Consider the following 22,731-nt stretch of genomic DNA (forward strand, 5'->3'; position numbering starts at 1 on the left):
ATGAACTATATGCTAACTGTATTTGCGACACAAGGGGGAGCTGCTAGCGCTGTGCCAAGTGCTGATTGAAGAAGTGTGCCCGTGAATAAGTAGCTACTCTCAAGATAGGTATCAGTTTTCAGCCCACAAACGATGAAACCGCAAAGTCAATTGAATAAGTGGTCTGCGGTTTAGCTGAAGTGCCTTCTTGCTACATAGTATCCTGCCGTTTTGTTATCCACTTGAATTGGAGTAGTGGCGCGTGTCTGCGGTTACGGATTAAAGCCAGGACGGATACATTGAATGACGACTTGTAACCCAGACCGAGTATAGGTCAAACCGCAACCCACATCACAGAGTCCCTTCAATTAAGTGGATAACTTGCATTGGGAAAGAGCTAGCACTCTAATTTTTGGAGTGCAGCTAGGTAAAAAAAAAAACATGAACAAACATATAAGGTTTATAATTGTTGCTTAAGCAGAACATACATTTATAAATAAACTGTACTGTAATGGTGTTTTAAAATGTACAGGACGGAATCCTTTCCTGTCCTGAATCCATTAACATGCCCATATGTTATTGATGAATGAGCTGAGGGATTTTTCATATCCGAACTTCAAAAGGCACCCTGCTAAGGTGGTGCCCCAGTTTCTGAGAAGTTTGGAGTTGAAAAGCCTCAGAGACTCTAGGTGTTAGGGTGGCCAGGATATTGTTAATTGCCAGACTTGCTGTCGCCAGGTAAGGGGTTGGGCCCGGTATGCTAAGCAGCTCAGGTGTGAGGTTAGCACATGCTCTGTGCAAACCAGGAAGCAACTTCTGCCCTCTTTGTAAGGTACTGGCAAGTCGGGGATAGGTGGGGAAAATTATTCTCACAAGAGGATTGGGTGTATATGTTAGCTATAGGACCCGTAACCCTATAAAAATGCCTGCAGCACAGTCCCAGTCAGATTCATCTAAGCTTTTCCAAGAAACTTCCAAGTTACAGCGTCAGCAGTTCTGGTGTGTGAGGGGTTAACCTACATCGTAACGAAGATTAGCACCCTCTTCCAGAATTCGTTTAAGCTAAGGATTCCAGAACTAATCCTGTAAGGACTCTACGAACTAATTCCTTTTGGCGGATACTGGGCTGGCAAGTTGCGCCTCTAGCGAAGGACTGTCGCAGGACTCAAACCGCGCACCCACTTGCATGCATGCATGCAGGGGTGCCTAGAGACTTTGATTTGTTCTGTGGACATTTTATTTCATTTCCCCATCCCAGTAAGTGTATATTGACTGTAATTGTGAAGTATTGTGTGTTTGTCTTGAAAGGAAATAAATTACAATTTATTTTACTCATCTTGTGTGCTCAGTCCAGAATCCTGGTATAATTTGTTGGTATGCCCTGGTCTACTGTGACAGGCTTATATATTAACTGGTGGCAGCGGTTGGGCGCTGACTGAGCCTATGGTATAGTCTCCTGCGGGATTCTATAAAATAGTGGGGGAAACTCGTAGATTGTGAGCTCCCCAGACAAGTGGTAACTTACACACACTTCACAAGAGCATGAGATAAGTACACCTTCCCCATTGCCATATACCCGTGCTAGCATCACACCATGAGTCAACGCTCAGGACGGTTCCGATCCTGGGACTGAGTACGGATCGTGGAACGGTGTGCAGGCTATGGCCAACCGACAGACGGTCGGTTAAAGGTGCAGGTGGAGGAGGACTTAGAACATCACAAAGCCAGACTGGCTCCAACGGAGGGGCATGGACCCTTAGCTGCAGTTGCAGTGTACACCAATCAGCCTGGAGTGCAGGAGGTTAATCCAGCTTCGGAGCTGCAAGGACATGGGGAGGGAGCGGTGACCACCTGAATATTGGTGGCTTGGCGCCAGTGGGTGCGGGGGAGGTAGTCGCTGCGGCTACCGGGCTTGGCGCCAGTGGGTGCGGAGGATATCCCTTGAGGAAGTGTGCGCAAGCGCACGAAACGCGTAGAGTTTTTCTTATACTGTCTGGACGATCTGAGGAGAGGAAGGTCAAGTGCTGAGTGCTGTGGCTTTGGAGCTGAAAGAGGAAAGATCTCTGCCCGAAAGCCCTGTCGAAAGTCCCGCCTACCTCTGACGACACATCCGGTGGCGTCACTACCGGTTTCGGAGAGTACGGGACACAGAGGAGCACGCCGGTGACGTCACTTCCGGTTCCGGGAAGCGCGAGAGACGGAGGAATACGCCGGTGGATCATATTTCCAGCTTGTGGAGGACAGACCTCATCTGCCTGTTTGGCGCTCATTGCCTTTATCCTTCAGCCGTCCTACTGAGAAACTGCTAAACATCCTTCTGGAACTTGAATCATTCCAACTGGAATTCCAGGACTTTACCTAATTGGACTTATTAGGCGCCGGTATCTCTTTTTGTTTTTCCATTTCCCTGATTGTACTATCAGTATTCCACCAGGCTGCCTAGCACCCCATAGGGGCTCACCCTCATATAGGGTTTATTGATTGTTATCACCAAATCATTAGCGCTAATTCTACATCACCTTTTTTCCTTTAACTTATGTGGGAAGGGGCAATGAAGCAATCAGGATCTGGATTGGCAATTCATCAGGCAATCATGTATCATTCAGATGTTGTAACAAAGACATTGGGCATACAGTTTACAATCAGTTATATAGGATTCAAGCCCTATACCCTAACATTGGGTGCCAGGTATTGGTTAACAATTAGCTGCACCCAATTACCTTTTGCCAGCTAACGTGGGAAGCATTTTGGGGCATGCACCCAGGTAGCTGACACATGCACACATTCCCTGACTTGGGGTCTCATTTTCTTAACCCCACACTAAAGAAGTGGCGCCTCTCAGTCTGCCAGAAGAGGATCTGGACAGGAAAACCTTTGTCTGCAAGTGTGAATTATAACACCTATAGACCACTCAAGTTCTGCTCTTCTCCGCCCTAGCATAAACAATCAGGGTGGGGGAGCCTTTGATCAGGGGCCCTGGTGTAGACATATGGGTGCCCCCTTGGACATTAACATACTGCAGGGCCAGTATCTTTCGCGGGCATTTTACTAGGCACCAAATACAGTATATTTTCACAAGCATATATATTCAAATAATCCGTTCGGCTGGGCCGAGCGGGCTACAAATTGCAAGATCCTCATGCCGGGGAGGATTCTACACGGTGGCTAATTTTCAGCTCGCTGGGACCGATCGAACCGGAGTTAAAGAAATACATTTTAAATGCACATTTACAGAAGTTGCATTTCTCTGCCATTAAAGTCAATGGCAGAAACCCAAATTAAACAATTAACCATAGTCCGTTCTGTTGCTCAGAGAGGGTCGGTATTTGCCATGCAGTCATGCCGGAATGATGACTACCTGCTGGCCAAATTCCAGCCTTCTAGTCCTCACAGAACTGGAGATATGGGTTTACACTTATCACACTTTCTTACTTAGGGCCTTATGCAGAGAGGAACGTTATTTAATGTGAAAACGGCAAGAAAATAGCCACAGAATTGGAGCAAGTTATGGTCGTATGCAGAAAGCTTCGTTACCTCATTTTTCTGATGAGATTCAAAATTGCCAAGTTTTTCTGGCTAGATTGAACTCACTATAATATAGGGCAGAATGGCGAGTTGCAGTGCATCTATGCTACCTGCATACCACCCTATTTTAACATGGCGAATTTACCAATCTCTCCACGTGTTTGGCAATTTTTAAAGTAAAGAAACCTGCTGTGGAGAATTTTATGAACCTCTCCATGTTCTCTGCAGGAGAAGCTTCTCTGGGAAGTTTTTTCTCCAAAATATGGTGCTATTTCCCTTCTCTATCCTCTCTGCATAAGCCCCTTAGTGTTTTAAAGCCACGCAGCTTTTCTCCGCCATTGCGGTCAATGGTGGGACCCTCATGGCCGACGCGACCCTTTCTCGTCGCCATTGACTGTCGGACCCGGTTGGGGTCGAGGATGGGGTTCCTATGGGCTAGGGGCAAAAATAATTTTATTTCTGGACTTGAACCAAAGTTTCACATGCTAATTGGTGGTGAACTTGACCGAAGCCTAGTTCCCACGCCAATTGAGAGATCAAGCTCTTTCAAAGACATTGTATCCTCTTTTATGGTTTTGCGGTCTGGCTGGCTGCCAGCTCGTTCCTGGAGGTCGGACTCGAGGAATCCCCATTGAAAGACATTACTCCATTTACTTTCAATCAGGAAGCTCCACTCCTCCTCTCGGGCGCCACCTGTAGGTCTTCTCAGGTATCGGTCCCAAATCTTTGAAATCTCCATAGGATTACATGGAGCTCCAATGGCAACCTATGGAGATACTGCAAAATGGAGACCGAAAAGGCGGGAAAGGGAACAAAGGGCCATAAACATGTAAATGCAATGAACCCTTTCCCTCCTGACCTGATCCCAGTGTATGTGGTTGGTGCATACACTGTAAAGGTACAAACACCAATAATTGTACCAATATACACGTCTAGCAAATAGAACACAGTTTGCCCTGAGGCAGGGGAATAAAAATACATGAAATCCCTCTAAATGTGGGGAACATGATAACCAAGGGACATATCTTTTGGTTGTGAAGCAGGGGAACATATGTATTATAGGTACATTTCTGGTTAACCCCTCACCTCCCAGACGGTGGAAGGGGGTGCCTAATGGGGGTGAGCACTTTATTACTCGCTTGGCACCCCTCCCCGTCACACCACCTGTAACGAAATTGTGGGTAATCAGCGCATTAATAAAGGCAGTATGCTCGGCTGGTTACCCCTATTTCGTATTGGGGATGAAGGGGATAATTTTATGTCCACTCTACAGGTATTATTTTTCCCTCTGTCCCTTATTGTCCCCATTGTGCAGGAGTGTATAACTTGTGTATAACGTAATAGTGTATAACTTGGTACACTGACGTTACTGGCTTTGGACACAAGATGCCGCTGCGAACGCAGTCAATTGACGTGACAACCCCGTAACCGCCAGTCAATTGATGTGAGAATCCCATAGCCCAGCATTGCCAGTTCAAGAAGAAGCCATAACTCAGGAAGGAAAAGGGCCAGCAACCTGAAATTCGGTATGCAGCCCCAGTGTAACACCCTAAGCACCCACATATTAAAAAATATATTTGCAGGATAAGGGAAACATGTATTTTTAATAAAGTGTATTTTTGCTGCAGTTTTAAAAGGACAGGCAGGATGAGGCTTTTTTCTACTGTCATTGAAATGCACACAGGGACCAAATGTTTTGACACCTATGAGCTGGGGCACTTTCCTATGCAAGCTTCTTAGACCACATGCTGAGGCAATGCCTGTGAGTCTAGGGAAGTGTTGCATATGAAAGCCCCAGAGTCAGGATGTGTGAATTAGCCAGGATGGTCGCTAAATAGGAGATCCTGTTAGCCATCTGGGCAAGCTCACACCCTGAGTTTCCCTCCCAGCCTGGGAGACGCCAGGTAGAAGGGGCAGTGCACATATGCTAAGCAGACCAGGGACAATGTCGCACAGACGCTGTGTTAGCAGGAAATCCCTAGAGTGCCCACTCTCCAAACTGTGGGCAAGTTGGGGATTGGGGAATGGGAAATTCTCCCGAGGGGGACTGGGTGGGTATGTTGGAGATAGGCTCTCAAACCCTATATACATGCTGCCCAAGCTATCCCCGTTGTCTTTCGTTTTCAATTCTACAATGTGAGCGGACTTCCATCACACTTCTAACAGCGGATAAGAGCAGCAACGACCCTGGGATGCAAAGAGTCTTATCACATCGTAACCAAGGACATAACTCTGCGCCAGGACTCCGTTATTGCTGGGGGTATCTATCAGACCCCAACGGACCAGAAGGAACTTTGCACTATTCACATAAGGATTGGACTGGCAATTTGCGCCCTTGCAAAAGGACTGCATTTTAAAGGACAATATTCTGGTGCTTTACACCTTTCTAGACATTCTATCCCGTTTCTCTCTTCAGTAAGTGTTTTTGTCAAGTATATTTTGAGGTTGTCGTGTGTCTGTCTAGTAAGGAAATAAATGTCAGTTTAACTTGTGTGCTCAATCTAGTTCCCCAAAAATATAAAATTGTACTACAGGTCAGTCCCCCGTGACAGGCATTGTAATTACTGGTGGCAGCGTGTGGGATACTGATTGAGCCTATATTGCAGTTTCCTGCTGGGCACTGTAATATAGTGAGGACTTCATCGATTGAGAGCTCCTCAGACAAGTGGCAACTTACACACACTTCCAAAGAAGCACGAGACAATTCACTGGTCTCTTGACCCATACCCCGGGGGCACCATGAGTCTACGCTCAGGAATGTTTCGTTCCTGGAACCGAGAGCAAGTCATGGAGAAATGGGAAATGGCTTAACGACAGACGGTCGTTCCAAGAGTCAGCTGTAGGAGGATTTAGAAGAATATGAGGGCAGAGCGGCCCTATTAGCTGCTATGGCAGAGGACGGTACTCAGCCCAGAGTGCAGGAGGTCCCTCCAACTATGGGGCTGCAAGGACAGGGGGAGGATGAGTATGTGGCCAGCAGGATTGCGCTGGACGAGCCAGCATTTCCCAGAGCAGGGGCCCGAGCAGCCCCGGGAGCTAAAAATACCCCAAAGTGGACAGTTAAACCTGCAGCCGCAAGCAAAGCGCCAAAAGCTGCAGAGTTTAAACACGAGAGGAGGTGTTTTACCTGCAACAAGGTCGTGCACCTTAGACCCGATTGCCCGGACTGGGATCGGTTCGCAGGACCCCATCAGGGGCACCGCTCCCAAGCAGCAAAACCATTTGCCCTTGTGCGACTGGCACCATCGGAGAGGAAAAGCGCAGCCGTGACGTCAGCCAACAGAGGATGACCACGGAGGCACCAACCCTTGCCAACTCAGGACCTGCAGTGGAGGACGGAGGGCATCAGGTTGCGCCAGTCGGGCTGCAACCCAACGATGCCCGGCAGAAGCATCTGCGGAGGGTGACCATCGGAGACCGGCAAGCAGACGGGTTGCTGGACTCCGGTGCCACCGTGACTCTGGTTCGCCCTGATATGGTGCGGCCAGAGGATTTGCTCCCGGGCACCGGGATGCAAGTGACCATGCCAGATGGAGGACAGCGGTCACTCCAGGTTGCCCGGGTCTTTTTGGACTGGGGGGCGGGTCGTGGCATGAAAGAAGTGGGGGTATTGCCCGGGTTGGATGCTGAGGTGCTCCTTGGCAACGATCTGGGGCATGTTACTTGTGTTTTTACCACGGAGCTGACGCCTGCTGCACCAGTTGCAGCGATTACCAGGAGCCAGTCCGCAAAGATCACAGCAGCAGCCCCTGTCCCCCTGCATTTGGGACCTACAGTTCCAGCAGTCTCTAAGGAGACCAGACAGGTAAGCCAGAGTCAGTCTGCTTCTGACACTGACTTACTGTACCCTGTCCCTGTTCCCTTTCCCCCTGACTCAGGTATGACCGGTGGGTGGCCAGAATTAGGCACTCAGTTTAGGGAAGCGGTGCAATCTGATCCCACCTTGGAGGGCATGAGACTTTGGGCGTCCGAGTCTAAGCCAAGTGAGGGATCTGATTACTATCTGTGGCATAGCAACAATAGAAAAATAAAACCCCTATAATGAGAGCACTCTAAACAGATATGTACACTGATAACACCAGAGGAATCTAATGATGTAATGAATTGATGAATTATTTAAAATAATCTTTATTAGGAGATACCGCAAAATTAAAATATTGCAGGTAAGTGAACCTATGCCTCCTCTGAGGCTTGTCTGATCTAAAGTGCAAATTTAAAATGGAGTAGGTATAGACTGGGGTATAAAGCTCCAATATAACGTATAAGTAGGACTATAAAGCCATCACGTTTGGATGCAAAATCACATCTAAATAAGTGTAGATAAATCCCAGACTCTGAATGGTTAATGAGTAACCTATACAGAGAAATGAAAGGATCTACTGTCATAGAGAGTCTCAGTGATTGCTGCACTGTGGCGGTTTCATTTTTCTATTGTTGCTATTCCACATCGCCCCTGATTTTAGCACCTCCAGCCAGGCTGTAGGCGAGGGTGTTCTTTCTCTTCCCCCCCTTCCCCTGAAGTGTTTGACAATTTTGGAGTGTCTATTGCTCCTTCCTCCCTTAACATGCCTATTGACTATGGCAGGTTTCCTATCAAATAAATCAAATCTCACTAATTGGCAGACTGAAGCCAAAGATTTTTTCACTACACATTCAGATCACACTGATACACCAGGACAACCTCCTGTTGTTAACATCAAAGATTTCTTTCTAGCCTTGACTTTCATTTCAAGAAACAAACTAGACTCTGGTGGGAAGTCTTTAGCTTTGAGACATATATTGCTGATGGCCTTATCCCACAAGGACTTAGGAGTCATTTACAGTAGCTCCGGCTAATAATATCTCAGATGAACAATTTATGAAGGACTGGGATATTATTATAGCCAAGTGTTCAACTTCACTAATGCAGTTGGTAGTAGAATATCAATCAACACAGTTGAAACAACAAAATACCAAAGTCGACCAACTACTGATTGAAGTGGAAAAATGGAAGACACACTCGGAGTTTATTGACCTAGAAAATTTATTACAATTTAATATAGACAAATACACCAGAGACTTGAAGGAAAGAAAATATAAGAAATATCAGAGAGATAATAAAGACTTTAATGTAGGACTTATCTATAAATATAATTTTAAAAAGACTAGTTAAACAACCACCCCACAGGAGACATTGGAAACCTCGACTGAATATGAGATCTCAGATATAGAGGAGGAAGGTTCCAAATACCCTAAACACCATATGCAAACATAGTTTCAAGAAACAAATCCTTTTTTTAGAGGGCACTGGGCCTACAAACCCACACAGGGGCAGAGGAAGACCAGGAGGGGGCACAGGAGGTCCAAAGAAAAACAGAGGGGAATGAGAATACAGGAGGAGCAGAGGTGGGAGACGCAGATAGCTGAGTGCGAGCTGTCAAGCTCAGATCTTAGATCTGATACCAGTCAGATTATTAACCTCTCACATCGTGAACTAAATTACAATCATTTAAGTGTTTTATCAAAAGGGTTAACATTCTCACCTTCTGGTCGTTTGGACATTTTTGAGTGGGTTAAAGACCTAAATTTATTTGCACTCAAGCTTCTGCTGCACAAAATGTTTAAAAGAAGAGACAACCGCATTACAGATGACTTAGGTCTTGAACCTTTAGACCAGTTAAGGTAGAGAGAATTTGAACACTCTTATGGAACTTATGGCAGCATCCGATATACCATTGGGTGAAGGTCCATTTACAACCCTACGACCCAAGTCAAAATTCATGCCTCCCATAGACTCTTGTTCGAACATAGCGGTTTTTGTCTCTCTGGTCACAAAGGACCTTGAGAGTCTCAATAAATCTGCAAAAATCATACATGACAATTTGAGTGAATCTGAAAGAACTGCACTCAAAGAACTTGAACAGGATAGTACCATTACCATCAAACCCTCTGATAAAAGGGGGGAATTTGGTAATCCTTAAAAATACTGATTATGTGAAAGAGAATGAGAGGCTACTTTCAGACAGGGCCTGTTATTCCATTCTGAAAAATGACCCTACTGCTGACTATTATAGGGAACTTAGTGAGATCTTGACTAATGGCATACTTGATAAGGTTATCACTGAGAAAGAAAAAGACTTTATCCTGGTTAAACATTCAAGAATCGCCACACTATATAGTTTACCTAAAATACACAAGGGGAAAATACCTCCACCAGGTCGGCCAATAGTCTCAGGCATCGGCAGTTTAACTGAGAACGCCAGTGACTATATTGACCGGATCCTGAGGCCATTTGTTACTGCCCTCCCATCACACCTTAGGGACCCTAAAGACATTCTCTGTAAAATCGAGTATGTCAATGTAACTAAAGATACTATTTTGGTGTCCCTAGATGTAGAGGGGCTATACACGAGTATTTCCCATGATACAGGTGTTTCAGCAGTTTCATACTTCCTAAAGTCAAGAGGCAATCATCTCATTAAATATAATGAATTTGTTCTTAGGTTATTAACCTTTGTCCTGACCAAGAACTACTTTTGCTTTAATAAAACAGTATACCACCAGACCCAGGGTACAGCAATGGGCACTAAATGTGCACCTTCATATGCTAACCTGTACCTGGGCTGGTGGGAAGCTGCAATAGTGTTTGCAGACAATATGGAGAGATTCACAAACCATGTAGATTTCTGGTACAGGTATATAGATGACATTCTCCTGCTTTGGAATGGGACTCAGGCACTGCTGAAAGAGTTCATTGATACACTAAATACGAATGTGAATAATTTAAGACTTACTTTGGAAATAGGCCCCAAAGAGATCTCTTTCTTTGATCTTAAATTTTCAATCAAGGAAAATGGGGACCTAACATCAACCACATTCAGGAAAACGACTGCTACAAACAGTATCCTAAGGGCCGATAGCCATCACCCCATGAATCTAATTAGGAACATCCCAGTGGGTCAATTCCTTCGAATTAGACGTAACTGTACTACACTTTCAGAATTTGAAGAGCAAGCTAAGCTCATGAAAGAGAGATTCATGGCTCGTGGCTATAGTATGAACTCTATAAAAAGGGCCCACAAGAGGGCCAAAAGTACCCCTAGGGAAATTCTCCTTAGATAAGAAACATGATTTTGAGCCTAAGACCATAAGATTCATTGGAACCTTTAACTCCCGATGGGAACAAGCCAGAAAGGTGTTTCAAAACCACTGGCATATTTTAAGAGCAGATTCAGATTTACAAGAGATACACTGGCGACACACTTTATTCGAGCTCGGCTAGTCCCACGAATTCGGGTATACCCGGGTGTATTGAGGTTTGAGACTGTTTTCTGCCCGAGTGCATTGAGGTATTTTCCAGGCAGGGATTGAAGCATTTTATTCCCGCTGGCTGCAATACTGCACAGTATATTTATATATACTGCATTACAATTCATGAATTTATGCCATCTGGTAGACACGCGAAGCATTGCAGCCTATTAAATCCTAATCATTATCATTTAACAGATCAGCCGCCCGTCAGCCAGGCATGAACCCAGGCTGGGAAGGCAAACGCAACGGGGCTTGTCAGAGGTGAGGAGCGGCGCATTCCAGGTATCTGCCAGGTACATACTGGGTATTTGCTCGAATAAAGTGTGTCGGTGCAGTACTTAAAACTTACCCTGAATTGACATCAAGAAGAGCCAAGAACCTTAGGGACCATTTAGTTACCAGTCACTATGAAGGAGCCAAAAGTCAAAATACTTGGCTACCGGATAAACCTAAAGGATGCTTTAGCTGTCACAAATGCAAGGCATGTAGGTCTATCAAAACATCAAAGACATTCCAAAATTGGGACAATACAAGAACTTTCGATATCAGGCAATTTATTAATTGTAAATCATCAGGTGTGATATACATGGCCATCTGTAACTGCCAAAAGAAATACGTGGGTAAAACTAGAAGACCATTCAGACACCGCATGTTAGAACATCTTGGCACCATACGTAATCAAATGGACACATCAGTGGCCAGACATGTCCAGGAATGCCACAATGGGGACAGCAGTGTCCTTACATTTATTGGTATTGACCAATTTTCACTTGGACTGTGAAAAGGAGACTGGGATGAGATTCTTTTGCAAAAAGAATCCGGGTGAATTTACACCTTAGGCACGCTCTCACCTCAGGGTTTAAATGAGGGTTTTGTTTTCTACCCATTCATTTAATATATTTTGAGACTTTGACAATATATGTCATTTATTTTCTGCTCTTATGCTTACCAGCAACCATTATCATGTTTGACCACTAGATGCCCCCAGAGACTAAGGTCTTATAGGTCCTTGCTGTGTTTTTTCATCTAACAGCAAACACTATCACTTTTGACCACCAGATGCCCTCAGAGGCCAACAGGAATTGACTGGTGATTGGCCAACCAATAGGAAACCCTCTTATTGCCTTTAAATATCCAGGGTTGCAGGAAGCTCTTCCAGCCTTGACAAAGCCAGTAGCGAAACGTACGTAGGCAATTGGACGTTCTGACGTCATTGGGAGAGGTGCAGAGACTGCCTGCCCTCCACCCATAGCACTGCTGTAACTTTTATATGAACTTAGCTCCGCTTTTGAGCACAGGCGGTTCACTAATACGCTTATTTTTATCATAGGGAAGGGGTATAGCTGATCATGGGATTTATGTTCATAAATGTTGCTATATGAGTTCATTGCTACACCACAGTTACCACCGTGACATGGAGACATTGTGTCAGACATTACTAGTCTGTCACCCTGTCCAGTCACACATTTTTTGCAAGCTACCTAATTTGTGCAAGAATCTAGAGCTTTTATCCAGATATATTCTTTATATGGGTTAACTTACACTACCGACACACTTTATTAAAGTGTGGCCGGTACCACAAGCCGGGATATTTCCCGGCTTGCTTGTGGCTGCCCCACGGTGTGCCGCGCGTCCAGGGCTCCCCGAGGGAGCCCTGGTGTCCCGCGATCTGCGGGACGGCGGCAGGGGGTTCCGGGGGACCCGGCGGACCCGGTAGCGGTAGGGAGAGCGCCCCGATCGGAGGGCGCTCTTCCGCTGCTTCGGCGCACGCCCGTCACACTCGGGCGCGCGCCAGGCTACTGCTGCGGCCAAGAACGGGCAAATGCTCGAATAAACTTGGCCGCAGCAGTAGAGACATTTTGTCAGACATATTCAGCCTGTCATTTTGTCCATGTTACCCAGCTTTGAAACTGATAAAACTGAGCTAATTGGTTACATGGAATATACTGCTATGTACCTGTTAGGTTTATTGTATCATACCTCCCAATTTTAATTGGTTTGTTGTTACACCACAGTTACTATTGTGACAAGGAGACACTGCGTCAGACACTACAAGTCTGTCACTCTGTCCAGTCATATATTCTCTGTTAATTATCAAGTTTATGCAGCAGTCAAAAGCTTTTATCTGGATATATTTACTATATTGGCTAACTAAGAGACATTTTGTCAGACATATTGAGTCTGTCATTTTGTCCAGCTATATAGTTCTGAGACTGAAATATGTGCTTACATGAGGTTTAAATTGCACAGGAGCTACAATGTTTCATCATCTGTGTGATCTAAATGAGGTTAATTACAACGAATGTTTACACTATGAGTGATATTAACGCTCCAGCATACAGTATATGTTCATTTAACAAGGATCTAGGTGTTTTTTGAAGTGTGCACTAAAGTGTGCACTATCTGCTAGGTGGGAGGCCAAAGTTGATATAAGTGTTACATATTGATATTCATTTATGTATTTGGCCACAGGCATTGTACCCCCACAGTGCAGCAATCACTGAGACTCTCTATGACAGTAGATCCTTTCATTTCTCTGTATAGGTTACTCATTAACCATTCAGAGTCTGGTGTTTAGCTACACTTATTTAGATGTGATTTTGCATCCAAACGTGATGGCTTTATAGTCCTACTTATACGTTATATTGGGGCTTTATACCCCAGTCTATACCCACTCAATTTTAAATTAGCACTTTAGATCAGGCAAGCCTCAGAGGAGGCATAGGTTCACTTACCTGCAATATTTTAATTTTAAGGTATCTCCTAATAAAGATTATTTTAAATAATTCATCAGTTCATTACATCATTAGATTCCTCTGGTGTTATCAGTGTACATATCTGTTTAGAGTGCTCTCATTATAGGGGTTTCATTTTTCTATTGTTGCTATTCCACATCGCCCCTGATTGTAGCACCTCCAGCCAGGCTGTAGCGAGGGTGTTCTTTCCCTTTCCCCCTTCCCCTGAAGTGTTTTACTATCTGTGGCACACAGGCTTTTGTATAGAGAGCAGGGGGCTACAAAGTTAGATAAGGTCTGGACTGGCAAGCAACAGTTAGTGGTACCCATGGGGTATAGGCAACAGTTATTATGGGTTGCCCACTCCATCCCGCTGGCGGGGCATTAGGGGGTCACACGCACGAGAGCCCGGCTCTTGCAGCTTTACTACTGGCCGGGGGCATCCAGCGAGGTGGCAGATTTCTGCCACTCCTGTGATGCCTGCCAGCGAGTAGGTAAGGCTTATGTCCTAGTCACTTTTGGTGAGTAGGTTTCCAATTTTAACAAAGCGGAGCAAGTTTCAGAGACATCTGGTTCCTATACAAAGGCACAGATAGTTTTTTTTAGTGATATTGACTGTATTTTTACAATGTGTATTTTTTAATATGTATTAAAGTGCTCTCTTTATATATTTCTATATATCCTTGTTGTCCCTGGGTAATGCACTATTGCAGTGTGTAAGGCAATGGCTAAGGCTTTAATCTCTATTTTCACTAGGGTAGGTTACCCTAGTGAGGTCCTAACCGATAAAGGGTCGCAATTCATGAGTGAATTGCTACAGTGTCTCTGGGATGCGTGCGGGGTAAAGCACCAGCGCATGACAACTTACCACCCCCAAACCAACGGACTATGTGAGAGGTTCAATGGTACCTTAAAGCAGATGCTTAGAACGTTTATAGAGGCAGAGGGGAAAGACTGGGAGATTCACCTACAGCACTTGCTGTTTGCATACCAAGAGGTACCACAATAATCTACAGGCTTCTCTCCCTCTGAGCTGCTATATGGTCGCAAGGTACGTGGACCTCTGGACCTATTCCGTGAGGGATGGGAAGGGGACACTACCAATACAGACGCTTCTGTGCTTCAATATGTGGTAGATCTCAGAAACCGGTTAGAGATGCTTATGGGGTTGGCGCAGGACAACCTTAGGGCTGCTCAGACCAAGCGGAAGACTTGGTATGATCAGAATGCCCGTAGTAGAGAGTTCATCCCAGGTCAGCAAGTACTTGTTCTGAAACCCACTCGAGAGAACAAATTAATGGATGCCTGGTCAGGACCGTATCCAGTACTATGAAAGATGAACGAGTGCAACTATGTTGTACAGGTCGATGCTGAGACAGGGAGGACCAAAATCTACCATATCAATATGCTCAAGGCATATGTAGCCCTGAGTGTGGCATCGGTGCTAGCCATTTGCAGCCCACCGATGGGGGATCCGGCGAGCAATGCTCTGCCCGATCTCCTAGGGGAGGCTAGGCAGAGGGGTACCGTAGAGCAGGTAGAGAAAGGAGATCAGCCGAGTGTCAAGCAGAGAGCAGAGGCCAGGGCTATGCTAGAACAGTATAGGGCTCTGTTCACAGATACGCCAGGCAGGACACACATCACTGATCACCCAGTGCTTACAGGGGATTTGAGACCCCTACACAAGCATGCTTACCGGGTCTCAGCCGAGATTAAGGGCAGCATAGAGAGGGAGGTAGAAGAGATGCCGGCCCTAGGGGTAATAGTACCATCTCAGAGCCCTTGGGCTTGTCCGGTAGTCCTAGTACCTAAGAAGGATAGGACCACCCGGTTCTGTGTGGACTACCGGCAGCTCAACGCAGGGATGGTTTCAGATGCCTACCCCATGCCCCGCATGGATGAGTTGCTGAACTCGCGGGGGCAAGGTATCTGACCACCATGGATCTCAGAAAAGGGTACTGGCAGATCCCATTGACCCAGGAGGCTAGGGAGAAGTCAGCATTCATCACCCCAAGTGGCCTCTATGAATTCTTAGTGATGCCATTTGAGATGAAGAATGCACCGGCTGGTCAATCGATTGCTAGAGGGTATGCAAGGGCTTATCTGGATGATCTTGCTGTGTTCAACAACTCTTGGGAATCACACTTTATTCATCTACAGTAGCTGCGGTGCTAGCCAGGATTAGGAAGGCAGGTCTCACCTTGAAACCCACCAAGTGCTTAGTAGGGATGGCAAAAGCCTTACACCTAGGGCATATGATGGGTGGAGGGCACCTCACGCCAGAAACAGCTAAGGTAGAGGCAGTAGTGCAGTGGCCCACTCCCAAGACCAAGAAGCAGGTCATGGCTTTCCTAGGCACCGCAGGCAGGAAGTTTGTTCCCCAGTATAGTGCCATTGCCAAACCCCTGACTGACTTGACCCAGAAGCGACTGTCTGTGCTGGTAGTCTGGTCTCCAGCCTGTGAAAAAAGCAATTCAGGCTTTGAAGACTGCATTGACCAGTGCACCCATCCTTGCTGCTCCAGATTATTCAAAAAAGTTTCTGGTGCAGACTGATGCCTCAGACTTTGGCATTGGGTTTGTGCTCAGCCAGGTGGGGGAGGAGGGCAGTGAACATCCCGTGGTTTATCTGAGCTGCAAGCTGCTGCCAAGAGAAGTGGCCTATGCCACTATTGAGAAGGAGTGCCTGGCCATAGTATGGGCTCTAAAGAAACTACAGCCTTATTTGTATGGCAGGTCATTCACGGTCATCACATCCATAACCCCCTAAGTTGTTACAGAGGGTGTCGGGAGAGAATGCCAAGCTCTTGCGCTGGAGCCTTGCCTTGCAAGAATTCGATTTCACCATTCAGCACAAGAAAGGAAGTGAGCACGGAAATGCTGATGGACTCTCCCGGCAGGACAATCACCATGAACTACTGATTTCAAAAACTGCCAGGTCAGCCCAACCACCAGAGGTGGTGGCCAGGGCAAACTTTGGGCTTTGAGTGGGAGAGGTGTAACGCAATTGTGGGTAATCAGCGCATTAATAATGGGAGTATGCTCGGCTGGTTACCCCTATTTCGTATTGGGGATGAAGGGGTTAATTTAATGTCCACTCTACAGGTATTATTTTTCCCTCTGTCCCTTATTGTCCCCATTTTGCAGGATTATATGTGCCCGCAATAGTGTATAACCTAGTACACTGACGTTACTAGCTTTGGACACAAGATGCCGCTGCGAACGCTAAACAACAAGTTAAGTAGATAGGCGTGGCGCGGTCTCTTTGTTCCATTGCCAAGTATAGGTATCCATTACTGAGACTGGAAGCCGTAACCGCAGAGTCAATTGAATCAAAGGCCTGCGGTTTCTCATCTCAAGTGGTACTCGGATACAATGTATCTCCGTCCCGGTTAATGGCGCGTCTTGAAAGGCAATTCGCAATTGACATGAGAACCCCGTAACCGAAAGTCAATTGATGTGAGAATCCCATAGCCCAGCATTGCCAGTTCAAGAAGAAGCCATAACTCGGGAAAGAAAATGGCCAGCAACCTGAAATTTGGTATGCAGCCCCAGTGTAACACCCTAAGCACCCACATATTAAAAAATATATTTGCAGGATAAGGGAAACATGTATTTTTAATAAAGTGTATTTTTGCTGCAGTTTTAAAAGGACAGGCAGGATGAGGCTTTTTTCTACTGTCATTGAAATGCACACAGGGACCAAATGTTTTGACACCTATGAGCTGGGACACTTTCCTATGCAAGCTTCTTAGACCACATGCTGAGGCAATGCCTGTGAGTCTAGGGAAGTGTTGCATATGAAAGACCCAGAGTCAGGATGTGTGAATTAGCCAGGAGGTTCGCTAAATAGGAGATCCTGTTAGCCATCTGGGCTAGCTCACACCCTGAGTTTCCCTCCCAGCCAGGTAGAAAGGGGAGTGCACATATGCTAAGCAGGCCAGGGAGCAATGTCACACAGGCGCTGTGTTAGCAGGAAATCCCTAGAGTCCCCACTCTCGAAACTGTGGGCAAGTTGGGGATTGGGGAATGGGAAAATTCCCCCTAGGGGGACTGGGTGGGTATGTTGGAGATAGGCTCTCAAACCCTATATACATGCTGCCCAAGCTATCCCCGTTGTATTTCATTTTTCATTCTACAATGTGAGCGGACTTCCATCACGCTTGTAACAGCGGATAAGAGCAGCAACGACCCTGGGACACAAAGAGTCTTATCACATCGTAACCAAGGACATAATTCTGCGCCAGGACTCCGTTATTGCTGGGGGTATCTATCAGACCCCAAGCGACCAGAAGGAACTTTGCACTATTCACAGAAGGATTGGGCTGGCAATTTGCGCCCTTGCAAAAGGACTGCATTTAAAGGACAATATTCTGTTGCTTTGCACCTTTCTGGACATTCTATCCCATTTCTCTCTTCAGTAAGTGATTCTGTCAAGTATATTCTGAGGTTGTCGTGTGTTTGTCTAGTAAGGAAATAAATTACAATTTATTTTGCTCAACTTGTGTGCTCAATCTAGTTCCCCAAAAATATAAAATTGTACTACAGGTCAGTCCCCCGTGACACCGCCGTGGAATCAACCCACAGAGGGACGTCCATGGGAGTACCTGCACTTGCCACCTCGGGACCAGCAGCAGAGATCTGGGGACATCAGGTTGCGCCAATCGGGTTGCAACACAACGATGTCCGGCAGAAGCATCTGCGAAAGGTGACCATCGGGGACCGGCAGGCGAGCGGCTTGCTTGACTCCGATGCCATCGTTACTTTGCTATGCCCTGATATGGTGCGGCCAGAGGATTTGCTCCCGGGCACCGGGATGCAAGTGACCATGTCGATGGAGGACCGAGGTCCATCCAGGTTGCCCGGGTCTTTTTGGATTGGGGTGCCAGACAAGGCATGAGGGAGGTGTGGGTATTGCCTGGGTTAGATGCTGAGATCCTCCTTGGCAATGACATGGGGCACGTTACCTGCGTTACCTGCATTTTTACAACTGAGCTGGCCTCGGTTGCACCATAAAGCATTATTGACCATTTTTACTAGGGTAGGTTTCCCTAGCGAGATCCTAACCGATCAGGGGTCGCAATTCATGAGTGAATTGCTCCAGTGTCTCTGGGATGCGTGTGGGGTGAAGCACCAGCGCATGACAACTTACCACCCCCAAACCAACGGACTATGTGAGAGGTTCAATGGTACCTTAAAGCAGATGCTTAGAACGTTTATAGAGGCAGAGGGGAAAGACTGGGGGATTCACCTGCAGCACTTGATGTTTGCATACAGAGAGGTACCACAAGAATCTACAGGTTTTTCTCCCTTTGAGCTGCTATATGGTCGCAGGGTACGTGGACCTCTGGACCTATTCCGTGAGGGATGGGAAGGGGAGACTACGAATACTGATGCTTCTGTGCTTCAGTATGTGATAGATCTCAGAGACCGGCTAGAGATTCTCATGGGGTTGGCACAGGACAACCTTAGGGCTGCTCAGACGAAGCAGAAGACTTGGTATGATCAGAATGCCCGGAGCAGAGAGTTAATCCCAGGACAGCAAGTACTTGTTCTCAAGCCTAATCGGGAGAACAAATTAATGCCTGCCTGGTCGGGACCCCATCCGGTACTTCGAAAGATGAACAAGTGCAACTATGTTGTACAGGTAGATACCGAGGTAGAGAGGAATAAGACCTATCACATAAATATGCTCAAGGAGTATGTAGCCCCGAGTGTGACATTGGTGTTGGCCATTTGTAGCCCACCGATGGGGGATCCGGCGAGCAATGCTCTGCCCGATCTCTTCAGGAAGGCTAAGCAAGATGATACTGTAGAGCAAGTTGAGATAGGGTCTCAGCTGAGTGCCAGGCAGAGAACAGAAGCCAGAACTATGTTAGAGCAGGATAGGGTACTGTTCAAGGATAAGCCAGGCAGGACTCTCTGTATAAAAATGATACTATGCACTTGCAAGAACTGTGCTGTCCAGGGATCCACCGGGAGTGACGTTATCCATTAGAGACAGAGACCATAAGGGGAAAGCTCTGGCATCCGGAACGAGATGGCTTGAGGATCTACAGACATCTTTGGTCAGTCCAGGGCCCCACGACAGAAGAATATTGATATGATTGCACAAAGCATGAAATTGTGAGTGCGCGGATTGAAATATTTTAATTGGTGTGCTTAATAAAGGGCAATACACCAGAGCAGGTCTTTTGGTGTGCTTTTCTATCTTTTTCTATATGTTATTCAATTTGTGTTTAATTGTAGCATGTATGTATTGTAAAAAATAAATAAAACTTTACCATCTTTTGTCCAGTTTTTCAAGCTGTTGCTGTAAAGTTTGACTTCTCACGCCAAACTCCATCTTTATTTTGTTATTATTTTCTTCTGCTGCTTGTCTAGCCTTTTCTGATTTCTGCAATCTTAGATAGAAGAAATATAACATTTATGTCAGATATTGTTTACAATACAGAGTACTATAATTTTGCAAAAATATTTTGTTCATGTTTTCTGTAATAAAAAGACTGATTCATACAGTACACTGAGTGAATGCCTTTTCAAAGTGTATTCTTTGCTGAATGCCTTTTGCTGAACATTTTGCTTAATGCCTTTTTATATTGAATAACTTGAAAAACAGCAGCATATGATAGTTTACAAACTATCAGTTATGAGCGGATTTAAAAGATACGAAGAAACAAAGCAACAACATACAGTCATGTGAAAAAGAAAGTGCAGCCTCTTTGAATTCTATGGTTTTACATATCAGGACATAATAACAATCATCTGTTCCTTAGCAGGTCTTAAAATTAGGTAAATACAGTACAACCTCAGATGAAAAACAACACATGACATATTACACTGTGTCATGATTTATTTAACAAAAATAAAGCCAAAATGGAGAAGCCATGTGTGAAAAACTAAGTACAGGTAAACCCCGTTATAACGCGCCTCGTTATGTCGCGATTCGGTTATAACGCGGTTTTCCCGTGGCTCCCGTTTAAAAAAAAAAAAAAAAAAATTTACATTTAATTTTTTTTTTACACACTGCACACACTCACTGCACACACACTGCTCACACTGCACACACAATGCTCATTGCTCACACTGCACACACACTGCTCATTGCTCACACTGCACACACACTGCTCATTGCACACACTGCACACTGCACACACACTGCTCATTGCTCACACTGACACACACTGACACACACTGACACACACTGACACACACTGACACACACTGACACACACTTACACACACTTACAAACACTTGCACACACTTACACACACTTACACACACCTAGACACACTTATACACACCTAGACACACTTACACACACTTAGACACACCTAGACACACACAGCACACAGTTTCTCTCCCATATACTGTACATACACACACACACTCTCACTTTACACAGAAGGGGGGGAGGTCAATTCAGAGGACAGACCACGATCAGCACCACCAGACCGCGATTTGCACACTGCACACACTCTCACTGCACTCACTGCACACACACTGCTCACTGCTCACACTGCACACAATGCTCATTGCTCATACTGCACACACTGCACACTGCACACACACTGCTCATTGCTCAGACTGCACACACACTGCTCATTGCACACACTGCACACTGCACACACACTGCTCATTGCTCACACTGACACACACTTACAAACACTTACACACACTTACATACACTTTCAAACACTTACACACACTTACACATACTTTCAAACACTTTCAAACACTTACACACACTTACACACACTCACACATACTTTCAAACACTTTCAAACACTTACACATACTTTCAAACACTTACACACACCTAGACACACTTATACACACCTAGACACACTTACACACACACAGCACACAGTTTCTCTCCCATATACTGTATACTGTTCATACACACACACACTCTCTCACTTTACACAGAAGGGGTGGGGGGGGAGGTCAATTCAGAGGAAAGACCGTGATCAGCACCACCAGACCGCGATTTGCACACTGCACACACTCTCACTGCACACACTGCTCACTGCTCACACTGCACACACTGCACACTGCACACACACTGCTCATTGCTCACACTGCACACACACTGCTCATTGCACACACTGCACACACACTGCTCATTGCTCACACTGACACACACTTACAAACACTTACACACACTTACACACACTTACAAACACGTACACACACTTACAAACACTTACACACACTTACACACACCTAGACACACTTATACACACCTAGACACACTTACACACACAGTTAGACACACTTACACACACACAGCACACACACAGCACACAGTTTCTCTCCCATATACTGTATACTGTACATACACACACACACTCTCTCACTTTACACAGAAGGGGTGGGGGGGAGGTCAATTCAGAGGAAAGACCGCGATCAGCACCACCACCCGCTCCCCCCCCCCTCCTCCCACGCAGGCAGCGGGGACAACGGTGGGGAGAAGGTAAGCGGTGACAGGGGGAAGCGGGGTCCGGAGGGACATCCCCGCTCCCATCTCCTTCCCCGTGGTGACAGGGGGAAGCAGGGACCGGAGGGACATCCCCGCTCCCATCTCCTTCCCCGCGGGCTGTCACGCGGTGACAGGGGGAAGCGGGGACCGGAGGGACATCCCCGCTCCCCTCTCCTTCCCGGCGGGCTGTCACGCAGTGACAGGGGGAAGCGGGGACATCCCCGCTCCCATCTCCTGTCCCGCGGGGTGAAATGTGCTGCTGGGGGGAGAGGGTGATGATGCGCCGACCATTTTTTTTCGCGACCCGTTACTAACGCGGTGGTCTCGGGGTGGACCCCGAGGACCGCGTTATAACAGGGTTTACCTGTATACCTTATGATTCAATAGCTTGTAGAGCCACCTTTAGCAGCAATAACTTGAAGTAATCGTTTTTTGTATGACTTCATCAGTCTCACATCGCTGTGGAGGAATTTTGGCCCGCTCTTCTTTACAATGTTGCTTCAGTTCATTGAGGTTTGTGGGCATTTGTTTATGCACAGCTCTCTTAAGGTCCCGCCACAGCATTTCAATCAGGTTGAGCTCTGGACTTTGACTGGGCCATTGCAACACCTTGATTCTTTTCTTTTTCAGCCATTCTGTTGTAGATTTGCTGGTGTGCTTGGGATCATTGTCCTGTTGCATGACCCAGTTTCGGACAAGCTTTAGCTGTCGGACAGATGG

General features: G+C 46.2%; 1 protein-coding gene across 1 annotated transcript in view; it reads right to left on the reverse strand.

Moving 5' to 3' along the window:
- LOC142495763 (RUN and FYVE domain-containing protein 1-like) overlaps positions 1-22,731 on the reverse strand; it is a 597,647-nt gene that overhangs the window by 326,131 nt on the left and 248,785 nt on the right. Inside the window, 1 exon segment of the mRNA XM_075601692.1 lies at positions 19,813-19,932. Within this exon segment, the coding sequence (XP_075457807.1) occupies positions 19,813-19,932 (120 nt within the window).

This window comes from Ascaphus truei, chromosome 5, assembly GCF_040206685.1.
Source record: "Ascaphus truei isolate aAscTru1 chromosome 5, aAscTru1.hap1, whole genome shotgun sequence".
NCBI classification, from domain to species: Eukaryota; Metazoa; Chordata; class Amphibia; order Anura; family Ascaphidae; genus Ascaphus; species Ascaphus truei.